The 12103-nt window shown below is 34.5% G+C and overlaps 1 protein-coding gene across 9 annotated transcripts in view; it reads right to left on the bottom strand.

Moving 5' to 3' along the window:
• Positions 1–12103, bottom strand: part of CCDC102B (coiled-coil domain containing 102B) — a 391327-nt gene that overhangs the window by 267050 nt on the left and 112174 nt on the right. For all 9 annotated transcript variants that reach the window (XM_032293715.1, XM_032293716.1, XM_032293714.1 and 6 more), the window contains 2 exons: positions 4484–5104; positions 1808–2028 (listed from right to left, as the gene is read on the bottom strand). In XM_032293715.1, coding sequence (XP_032149606.1) covers positions 1808–2028; positions 4484–5104 — 842 coding nt within the window. The remainder of the gene's footprint in view (positions 1–1807; positions 2029–4483; positions 5105–12103) is intronic.

Here is a 12103-nt window from a genome sequence, read left to right as displayed (position 1 = left end):
AAAGGACCTCTTCAAGGAGAACTACAAGCCACTGCTCAACGAAATAAGAGAGGACACAAACAGATGGAGAAACATTCCATGTTCATGGTTAGGAAGAATCAATATCGTGAAAATGGCCATACTGCCCAAACTAATTTACAGATTCAATACTATCCCCATCAAGCTACCAATGACCTTCTTCGCAGAACTGGAAAAAACCACCTTAAACTTCATATGGAACCAAAAAGGGGCCCGCATAGCCAAGTCAATTCTAAGCAAAAAGAACAATGCGGGGGGCATCACACTACCAGACTTCAAACTATACTACAAGCCTACAGTAATCAAAACAGCATGGTACTGGTACCAAAACAGAGATATAGGCCAATGGAACAGAACAGAGGTCTCGGAGGCAACACAACATATCTACAACCACCTGATCTTTGACAAACCAGACAAAAACAAGCAATGGGGAAAGGATTCCCTGTTCAATAAATAGTGTTGGGAAAGCTGGCTAGCCATGTGCAGAAAGCAGAAACGGTACCCCTTCCTGACACCTTACACTAATATTAACTCCAGATGGATTAAAGACTTAAACATAAGACCTAACACCATAAAAACACTAGAAGAAAATCTAGGCAAAACCATTCAGGACATAGGTGTAGGCAAGGACTTCATGACCAAAACACCAAAAGCATTGACAACAAAAGCCAAAATAGACAAATGGGACCTAAACAAACTCTACAGCTTCTGCACAGCAAAAGAAACAATCATTAGAGTGAATCGGCAACCAACAGAATGGGAAAAAATTTTTGCAGTTTACCCATCTGACAAAGGGCTGATATCCAAAATTTACAAAGAACTAAAACAGATTTACAAGAAAAAAACTAACAAGCCCATTCAAAAGTGGGCAAAGGATATGAACAGACACTTTACAAAAGAAAACATACATGAGGCCAACAAACATATGAAAAAATGCTCATCATCACTGGTCATCAGAGAAATGCAAATCAAAACTACATTGAGATACCATCTCACACCAGTTAGAATGGCGATCATTAAAAAATCTGGAGACAACAGATGCTGGAGAGGATGCGGAGAAATAGGAACACTTTTACACTGTTGGTGGCAGTGTAAATTAGTTCAACCATTGTGGAAGACAGTGTGGTGATTCCTCAAGGACATAGAAATAGAAATTCCATTTGACCCAGCAATCTCATTACTGGGTATATATCCAAAGGATTACAAATCGTTCTACTATGAGGACACGTGCACACGAATGTTCATTGCAGCACTGTTTACAATAGCAAAGACCTGGAACCAACCCAAATGCTCATCGATGATAGACTGGATAGGGAAAATGTGGCACATATACACCATGGAATATTATGCATCCATCAAAAACGATGAGTTTGGGTCCTTTGTAGGGACATGGATGAACCTGGAAACCATCATTCTCAGCAAACTGACAGAAGAGCAGAAGATCAAACACCGCATGTTTTCACTCATACGTGGGTGTTGAACAACGAGAACACATGGACACAGGGAGGGGAGCACTACACACTGGGGTCAGTTGGGGGGAAATAGGGGAGGGACGGTGGGGGGTGGGAAGCTGGGGAGAGATAGCAAGGGGAGAAATGCCAGATGTAGGTAATGGGGAGGAAGGCAGCAAATCACACTGCCATGTGTGTTCCTATGCAACAATTTTGCATGTTCTTCACATGTACCCCAAAACCTAAAATGCAATAAAATAAATAAATCGGAAAAAAAATAAATTAAAAAAAAATAAATAAAACAAACTTGGTTAAGGTAGAGAATGATTAGCACTTACTCTCTTTCCTTCCATAAGAGTTTTTGGAACTCATCCAAATGCATCTGCGAAGCTGAAATTTCAGTTATTTCATTTTCCAAAGGCAGGTTTATCGCTTTCAGTTTCAGCCCAGGTTTCATTTCACCATTTCCAGAGCCACCATTCTTGAAGAAATCAACACAATCTAGATTAGGTTTCATCTCCTCATTTAATTTTAAAGAATCAATAACCACTCCTTCTTCCTGGAAAAAAAAAAAAAAAAAACAATTATGTTGGATATTTAAACCCCTTAGGAGAAAAATCATGACAACAATACATTTTCATAAAGAAATAAATGTTAGGATACAACATCAAATCCATATTTTTATTTCATTATCATTACCTGAAAGTGTTACATGACCGATCTTACTTACGTTCTTCTTCAAACGTTTCTATGTTCTACCTTGTTATAATAAAATACATTTCTAAAAAGGTCTGCTTTAGCTCTTTGTTTGTTTTCTTTTTCTAATCCTAGCTAAAAATAACCATACACAAAGTTGAACAGCTGTAAAGAATTTTTTAATGAGTTGATGAATTCTTTTTCAAGTTTCTCTTGTCATAAGTAAGACATAGTTTCAAAGTAATTATTTTTTTAACATTTTTGAAAGACAAGATAGAATTTTCAGAAAGCTCTTGAATATTTTAATAAGCTCACTTATTGCTTTATTTTAGTTCTACTTATTGCTTTATTTTAATTCATGAGTCACATCTCAAATAGAATTTAATGGGACACTTGATATGGACATCAACACTAGGGCAGCAACTGCATCAATACTCTTAGTGCATAACTCAAAAACTTCACAGGACTCATGCTATTAGTTTTGACTATAATTTAAATTTACCCTAGTTTATAAGTTTGAAGTGAAAGGCAATTTTAAATAAAATCTCATTGAATAATCAAGCTCAAGTAAAATCTCCATAATATTTAAATAAAAATATTTAAAATTTAAATAATATATGGATGCCAGATTACCTAGTATAATTCATTCCTTAATTCTCTCAAGAATGAGTATTGCAATTATCTGTATCATAATATTTTGACAAACAATAAAATAAGATGTATTGTTCATGGAAAGTATTGAAGTCAGGCGAATGATACATATACATATCTTTCTTGTTGGGCATAGAGTTGGCAAAGAGAGGTCAAAATTTTAAGGAAAAAACTGATTAAAACTTCTTCAACAGGTAATATTTATTTTGCTACTATCAGAAGGAAATTCCAGAAGGAATTTTAGCAAATAAATAAATTTTAATAAATATCTACTATGTTTGATTTTTTCTTGACATTAATGTTACAAAGATATTTCAGAAGAAATCCCAAGATATTGAGAATTTTCCATAATAATACATGTGAAGAGAATCCTTCATTCTCTCAAATGCAAAGTCTAGTAACTTGTAATAACAAAATAGTTTTGTGGATTCAGAGAACATTATGTGAGCTATGTTCCCTTATGCTCATCATTGCATTCCTCCAGTGCAAACATTAATATAGCTCAATTTTGAGAATATATGATTTTCCAAAAGATACATACAAAGGTACTAACAACCTAGATTACCAACATTGAATGCTTTTAAAAGAAAATGTAGAAAAACAAATAAGAAGAAGTAATTACATTATTGTAATCTTCATTATTTTATTTGCAATGAATTATAGGTTTTACCTACCGTAAATTCTACACATTATAGAATGGCTTAAAACACTAAATGCAATGGTAGAGGTGCCAGATATTAACTAATATGTATTAGAGATGGGATTAAGTAGAAAGAGGTAACAAAATAAACTGATATTATGATAAGAGGTAACAGGAGTTCCCAAAGTATGTTCTTTGGGTTGTTAATAGTATTTACCAAGTGCAAACAAACAAACAAACGAAACAGGGTGGTGGTTCATGGATGAATAAGTGTACGAACTGATAGAAGTTTTAAAGTTATACTTGTTTTGTACAGAATTATCAGAAACTGATATTCTAAGTATATCAAGAAATCCCGTCAGTGGACCCTATGAAGCATTTCCTAAAGTACCCTATTTGCCTGCAGTACCCATTTTATAAGAAGTTAAATCATGAGGCTTGAGTCCCAAACTTTGAGAAATATTCAAACTACGCTATGGATTGTTTACAATTTTGACAAATTAAGGGAAATGGAAAGAAATGTCTCCAAATATTTTCTTTTCAGATAAAAAAAAAGCTTAGTTGTTTTTTTTTTTTTTTTTTCCTATAAATATTAGTAAAACAACTGGTATGGGCTGAAAGTGTGCTTTCCCAAAATTTATTTGTTGAAGTCCTAACCCAGTACCTCAGAATGTGATTGTTGGTGAAGACAGGGACTTAGGAAGATGATTTAGTTAAATTAGGTTCATTAGAGTGTCCTAAAAGAACTTAAGACACAGACATGTGTACAGAGAAAAGACCATGGAAGACACAGGGAGAAAACAGCATTCTATAAGCCAAGGAGAGAGGCCTCAGAAGAAACCAGCCATGCTAGCACCTTGATGGTGTACTTCTAGCTTCTACAATTGTAAGAAAATGCATTCTCTTCCTTAAACCACCCTGATTAGGGTACTTTGTTATGGTAGCCCTGGCAGACTAGCGTAGTCACTATTGGATTTGTCACTTCCTTCTTCCTCCCTGTCACATCACCTCTGGATTTTTTTCTTACCTTATTATTTGTTTCCTCCTTTGTAGAAAATTGTCTTTTTACTAAACACTCTCTGATAGACTCACACGTTTGAAAACCAAATTGAAATTGTTCTCTATGTTCACAGGATTCTTCTACGAAACTAGGAAGCTTCAGATCCTGGGTGATTTTAGCTTCTAATGCCTCCTTCTGAGGTGGCAGACTCTGTTTCTTTTTCAGTGTACTCAATTCTTTCATTGCCATCTCTAGTTTTAGTCTGAGTTGTCTTCCTTCCTCCCTGGCACTGTTCCTTTCCGCTCGAACTTTACTCCATTTTTCTCTCCAGTTGGCAGTGCAGTCCGACCACCACCGCATGGTCTTTTCCATCTGAGCAGCTCTGGCCTTGACTTCTTCAAGTTCCCGGAGGCGAAGTTCCTCACAAATATCCCATTCATTGGTGTTACATGAATGTGCACATAAATTGTGAGCAGTGTGAGATTGCAGCCCATAAAATGGGAAGCGGGTATTATAGGTATCCCTGGTGGGTGAGACAGGTGCCACCATGTCACAGTGTGACTTAATTGATGACTGCTGCATCTGGAAGATCTGCGTTTCCTCAATCAATCGATGAATGGAATCTAAATTCATATTTATCTTTAAGACCTAAGAAAAGATAGAGAACATAATTTCACTCTGAAATTTCCCTTGCAATTACAAGAAGACCTATATTTTTGAAAATGTATGAAAACAATGCATCTTTTCTCAAAAAAAATACATCGCTTTACATGCATTTGCTTGTTTGTGTGTCTCTTGCTTTGCTTTTTTTTTTTTTTTCTTTTTTTGCTTGTTTTTTTATTTTTCTCTTTTATTTATTTATTTATTTATTTGAGGCAGAGTCTTGCTCTATCACCAGGCTGGAGTATAGTAGCCCAATCTTGGCTCACTGCAACCTCTGCCTCCCAGATTCAAGCGATTCCACTGCCTCAGCCTCCTGAGTAGCTGGGATTACAGGCATGCGCCACCACCCACGCCTGGCTAAATTTTGTATTCTAATAGAGATGAGGTTTCACCATCTTGGCCAGGCTGGTCTTGAACTGACCTCGTGATCCACCTGCCTCGGCCTCTCAAAGTGCTGGGATTACAGGCGTGAGCCACCGTATCCAGCCCCATCTTTTCAATATTGCATATTTTTCCAATCTAACTAAAAATATAGAGGAATTTAAATATTTGTAACTATCCACTAAGAAATAGAAAATGCTCATATTTACTTTTGCCAAACAAATACAAGTAAAAATATAAAGATGCAATTTAAGATAGCATATGACATAAAAAATTCACTTTGACAAATCCAGTTCTATTCAGGTCATATCTATTATAACATTGTCCACTATGAAATACAAACTGTAATATTTAAGGTCCAATAACTACTTAATGGTTTTCTTTTTTCCTGCTAATTAAGCCTCAATTTTTTCAGGCAGAATGCAGAACCTATTGATCTATGGGCGAATAGGCCTCTATCCCAATCCCAGAGGTTAAACCATAGTCTACCTTTTCCACGATGCCCGACTGTTGACTAGTTTCATGACAGGCCTATGGCCTGGCTCTGGCTGCTGGGATGTGAGATGAAGTATACTGAGAAGTTTTCCCCATCTAGAAAAATATGGGAAGATCACAATGAGGAACTTTCTTTCTTCTGCCTTCCTTGTGTTTGAAAAAGGATGTGGTTCTGGAAGAAAGTAAGTATAACAGCCTTCTCATAACATTCAAAATGGTGAATCATAAAGATAAAGAGCCTGATTTAAGGTGTGAATTGTGGTATGACACCTAGAATGCATACTTCTGACTTCTTTACTATGTGAGCAGGATAACCTATATTTATTTAATTTATGTTGGTTGAGCTTTCTGTTATTTTCAAGCAAAAGCACATCTAACTTATACATGAATTAATTTATTACTGTGGTTAATACTGTGATAAGCTCTAAAAATAAAATATTATGAAAAAGACCTGATTCTTGTGTGTCAAAGATTTTGCAGTCTGGTGGATCAGACAAGCACAGTTAAGTTTTAAAGATACATAATTTACATTATAACAAATATATGTATTTGTTCAATCATTTTGTTTATGATGTAATATGTGTCAAGTCAGTGTTAGATTCTTAGGTATGGTCAAGGTGGTCTAAGGAGTACTGATTAAGTAATGACTGTCTCTTGGAAATGAGAAAACTTTACAGCATCGATAATACTACACAGAGTCTTAGCCCACTGCAAAGCTTTGTAAAGGAATTGAAATCAACTTTCCATATAAATACCAAAACACAAATTAATTTATAAAGGCATACCATATGTAACAATACAGATACCCATTTCTTTATTCAACATAGTAATGTAGGTATATTGAGGATATAGTAAGTACAATTTTTGCTTTAAAATAAGTGCTGAAAACATGCAGCTTAATTTGTAAATTAATATAAGTTCCATGGCTAGATATAATTACCCATTTTTATTCTCAGATATGCTTTTCTGGTGTAAATAATCTTAGATAATATTTTATGTGCATGACATTAAATCCTCTCACTTTTTTTCATTTGCTTTTATATAGTTACACATCATAAATCGCCTCTTTATGATCCATCTATTTAATCAACTGAATGGGTTTCATTACTTCAACTAACTTACAAAATAAGTCTTTAATCATTGGAAAAAAAGACTATATAATCTTTTTAAAAGATGAATATTAAGGCATCTAATTAAGAGATCTGATAATATTAAACTTAATATTAACTTTTAATTATAGAAAAAAACATTTAAAAAGTGTTCTATAGCGATATCAACCACTTCACTCCTCATTATAATATTTGCTATAATAATACAGATGCCTGGTTGTAATTATTTTTGTTAGCATTGGTATATGTCCAATCATGTTTCAATTATTGCTGATTTGGAGTATTTTGTTCCCTTCATTTATTATAATTCAGTGGGCAATAAGAATATAACTCACTAAATTCCAAGACCAATATAAAAAAGAAAAGAACAAAAGGAACTCTTAATTAGAAACACAGCATATATATATATATATTTTTTTTTTACATATACATATATATATATTCACTATTCACTATTTAATGATATTTCTTCTGGTTGTAATCACAAAGTGCAGACAGAGAATTTAATTCAGCATATTAAACTTAAATTTATCCTTGCCAGTTTTCAAAATAAATCGGTATCATAAAATTGTAATGTCTTTAAAATGTCTCATTAACTTTTATTTCACTAGTGTTTTGAAGACTCTATGATTGGATTCTGGTACATTGAGATCTTGCCTACCAATTAACTGTGTATTTCTTCACATCTGACTAAATAAAAATGATCTGGGCTTAATCAGTCAGTCCTTGAACTTGAAGAGTATTTCCCATTTTAAAAAGTTTTCTCAGGCAAGGAAAACTTGCTTGAGATGAGGAGAGTTAACACACATATGCATGTACTAAAGTCTTTATTTCCCTATACAAATGTGTGAACTCTTGGTGTTTTAGCTTAGACAACTATGAACATATTTGCCAGTGGTTGTAGGACATATTTGTAGTGATCCTGTAGGACAGGACCACTGACACATGGGGAAATATTTTAATGCTGTTGACTCCGGTTTCTTGTACTGATTTTTGCATTGTAAAAATGCCCATACAATGAGGCCACCATGATTCCTGCAAATATTTTTGAATGTAGTATATAACCAAATAAATAAAATGTTAAGGGCCTACAAAGTATACATAATATCACTAAAAAATATTATTTGTTGCCAAAGAAGAACTTAATATGTAAGAGGGTGGACTCCAGCCTCTATTGGATAGTCTTACTCTGCCCCATTTTAGACAATGATCTTGGACAAATTACATAAATTGCCTTTGACTCAATATCCTTAGTGTAAAAGGAGACAAAAATAGCATGAACCTCATTGAATCTTATGACTATCAAAAGGAAAATGCCTGCAGATTTGTTAGCCCTAGGTGTCTTGTAGGCAAGGTATATGGTTTTCTCTGTGTTATACAAGTCATTACAATGTCACCTTGACATACTAATTGTACCATTTACTTTTTGTGTGTTTTTCCCCCTGCCTTTTGAAAGAGAAATGGTGTACTTAAAAAACAGGAAATGCATAGGAAAGTGCTCTGTATTTCATGTAATAAAGCTGCAGTTTCAATTTGTCTATAATATTAATGTTAATTAGTGGAATACTCAGTACTATTATTATTCTCATCTTAGTGATAAAGAAACTAGGGCTTAGCCTCTGATGTATACATCCAAGTCATACAGTTACAAGGGGTCAACCCAGTTTGGAAACTGAGGAAATTTGAATCCAGAACTACTACCTCTTCATATAAATATTCTACAGCTTCAAACTATCAACAATTTTCACCATAAATCTTTTAGAGTATTTCAGGAATACATTGGATATACTTCCACTTGGAATATATTTATGCCAAAATATCTCCTATTAAACCACACAACAATTAGTCATCTGATCCTGACACTTTCCTTTGAGTTCATTCAATCTCCTCATCATAGCTTAAAGACACTTTGGGGTCCAGGCATGTACATCCCTCTGGCCTCCTCTTTGTCACTTCATCTTCCACGTTCCCTGTGTCTCCCACGCTGGATGTGTCTATTCCTTGCACAACCTCACCTCCACATTCTCCTTGGTATGACCTGTTTGCTCTGCAGGAGCAGGCTCCCCTCTCTCCACAGGCCCTCTTTCTCCTGGCTTCTCATCCTTCAGGTAACAGTTTATACTTCCCACTAACTAAACCTGTGATTTGAGAATTCTAGATCCCTTGGTGGCCCTTTGTCTAAGGGCATCCACGGGAGAGAACACAGTCATGGGTTCTTAGTTTCTGTTTCTGGCTGGGCTAGTAAAACCCCTTTCTCATCCCTCTTTTCCACCTATCACTAGAAGCAGAAGCTAAAAACCATAGCTTCTGGCTGCTAAATGCCTAAAGCAAAACAAAACACAACAGCAACAACAAAATAAGGTGGGTTGAAGATCCACTGCTGACCTGCTTCTTGAAAGTGAACAAAAGAGACATCACTTCTGCCATCCTGGATGTGGCTGACAATCAGAAATAATAAACCAAACTAACAATCACAAAATTTAACTAATCTTTGAATGGAGCAAACAGTGTAATGTAATCCAAAAAATCTCTATGTATTTAGCAAACTCTCTCCCAAGTGACATTTTATGTACTATCTGAAGAATGAAATGGGGCAGAAAGAAAAGCATTTTTGGCAGAAGTTACACTTCCATGGCAGGATAAAATGGACATTAAAAATATTTTTGTCTTATTGTTTATAGTTATTGCTTTATTGTGATGTATAGAAAATGAAACCTTTCTTGAATTATTTCCTAAGAAGCATAGGACCTGTAATGCACACAAAAGTCATATGCAGTGAGAAAATAGATTAATACAGATTCAAAGCACAACACTAAGAAACAATCGCTATGATAGATATGATGGCATATATTTTGATAAAAAGAAAAAAGTCAGTTTTTAATATTTAGGAAAATAGGCACTTTACTGTATTACAAAATGTGGCCTGTCAAACATGCACAAATGATGAATATGGAAATGAATTTTGTATAGGTCTAAAGCAATATATATATACACATATATATATATATATATGAAATTTTGCAAGAGTACACAGATTATTAAACAGAAGATAATAGTTGTGACGATGAGATAAATGAAACCATTATAGTAAATGGCCATATGGTGTCATATGTATGTAGTTCAAGATTTACTCAAGGTTAAATATTCTATTTTAAAAATCCTTACACTGTAGCAAATTATACAGGCAATTTCAATCTATGCTGGTTGGTGCAAATGAGAGACTTTGAAATTGTACAGAGACAGAAAATAATTCCTCAAAGCAGGCAACTTAATAATATAAAATAAAGTTGAACAACTGGCCAATAATTTAAAGCTTAGATATTTTACTTTCCAAAAGCATTGTAACATAAAATAAGCATAAACATAAATTTTAAAACATATTGTCATGTTTTCCAAGAGGTATTATTAAAATTTAAATGGCATCATCTGATCAGATAGAAATTATCTCTATTTTAAAGAATTGGCATGGAATAAATACAGTAAACATGGCCTTTTGCTAGCTTGCTCTTCATTGCTCCCTCTTTAATCTATTGCTATTACCTAGTGTTGTTGAAGCAATGTGCCACTGGTTCAAATCTATGTGATGCCTTTCCTTTAGGCTAGGTTTTCAGTAAAATTATTTGAGGAAAAAATAGTGATAAAAATACTATGTTTCTAAGATAATGTTCAATGATTTTCAGACTCCAATCCTTTAAAAAATAAACCAGAATGAGATATCATCTCACACCAATTAGAATGGCTATCATTAAAAAATCAGAAAATGACAGATGCTGGAGAGGATGTGAAGAAATAGGAATGCTTTTACACTGTTGGTGGGAATGTAAATTAGTTCAACCATTATGGAAGACAATGTGGCAATTCCTCAAGGATCTAGAACCAGAAACAGCATTTGACCCAGCAATCCAATTACTGGTTATATACCCAAAGGATTATAAATCATTCAATTATAAAGACATATGCGTATGTATTTTTATTGCAGCACTATTCACAATAGCAAAGATTTGGAACCAACTCAAATGCCCATCAATGATAGACTGAATAAAGAAAATGTGACACATATACCCCATGGAATAACATGCAGTCATAAAAAAAGCATAAGTCCGTGTCCTTTGCAGGAACATGGATGAAACTGGAAATCATCATTCTCAGCAAACTAACACAGGAACAGAAAACCAAACACTGCATGTTCTCACTCATAAGTGGGAGTTGAACAATGAGAACACATGGACACAGGGAGGAGAACATCACACACCCACACCAGGGCCTGTCAGAGGGGGTGGGGCCTAGTGGAGGGATAGCATTAGGAAAAATACCTAATGTAGATAACAGGTTGATGGGTACAACAAACCACCATAGCACATGTATACCTATGTAACAGACCTGCACATTCTGCACATGTGTCCCAGAACTTAAAATTGTAATTAAAAATAGATAAATAAATAAATAATAAACCATTTCAGAGTCTCCTCACATAGCATCTTGATGTTATTGCTGCATTTTCTATAAGCTTTAAGGGGCTCAAAAGTTACATTATAATAACAACCTCATAGATCAGAGAGAAAAAGTGACCAGTTTGGCTTCTTTATAATATGAATAAAGAAATACCGAGAGATCCAAAATCTATAATACATTTTATAAAGTGTCAATGCATCATTTGTAATGAGTCTTGGAAAAATAAAATTCCTATTTTCTGGCAGGCTGATCAGCTTGAAGCCTTTATGGTGCTTTGCCTGCCAAGTACAAATTTAGGTTCAGGCAATTTAGACTTTCTTGGTAAATACATCATTTAACTACTCTTATGAAGTACTTGGGATGCCAAGCAGGTTCAAGAAAGCTCTGCTTTAAAATACTGCTGAAATTTCTCACCAGTGTACAAATTTTGAGACTTAAACTTAAAGAGTATGTCATGCATTTGAGTTTAGCGGCCTAAGTATATTTCTATATTATATAGAATACACACACACACACACACACACACACACACACACACACACACACA

The sequence above is a fragment of the Sapajus apella genome, unplaced genomic scaffold, assembly GCF_009761245.1.
Source record: "Sapajus apella isolate SASKATOON/1434 unplaced genomic scaffold, GSC_monkey_1.0 scaffold30, whole genome shotgun sequence".
Classification (NCBI taxonomy): Eukaryota; Metazoa; Chordata; class Mammalia; order Primates; family Cebidae; genus Sapajus; species Sapajus apella.
The sequence above is the reverse complement of the archived record's forward strand: the minus strand, read 5'-3'. Positions and strand labels throughout refer to the sequence as shown.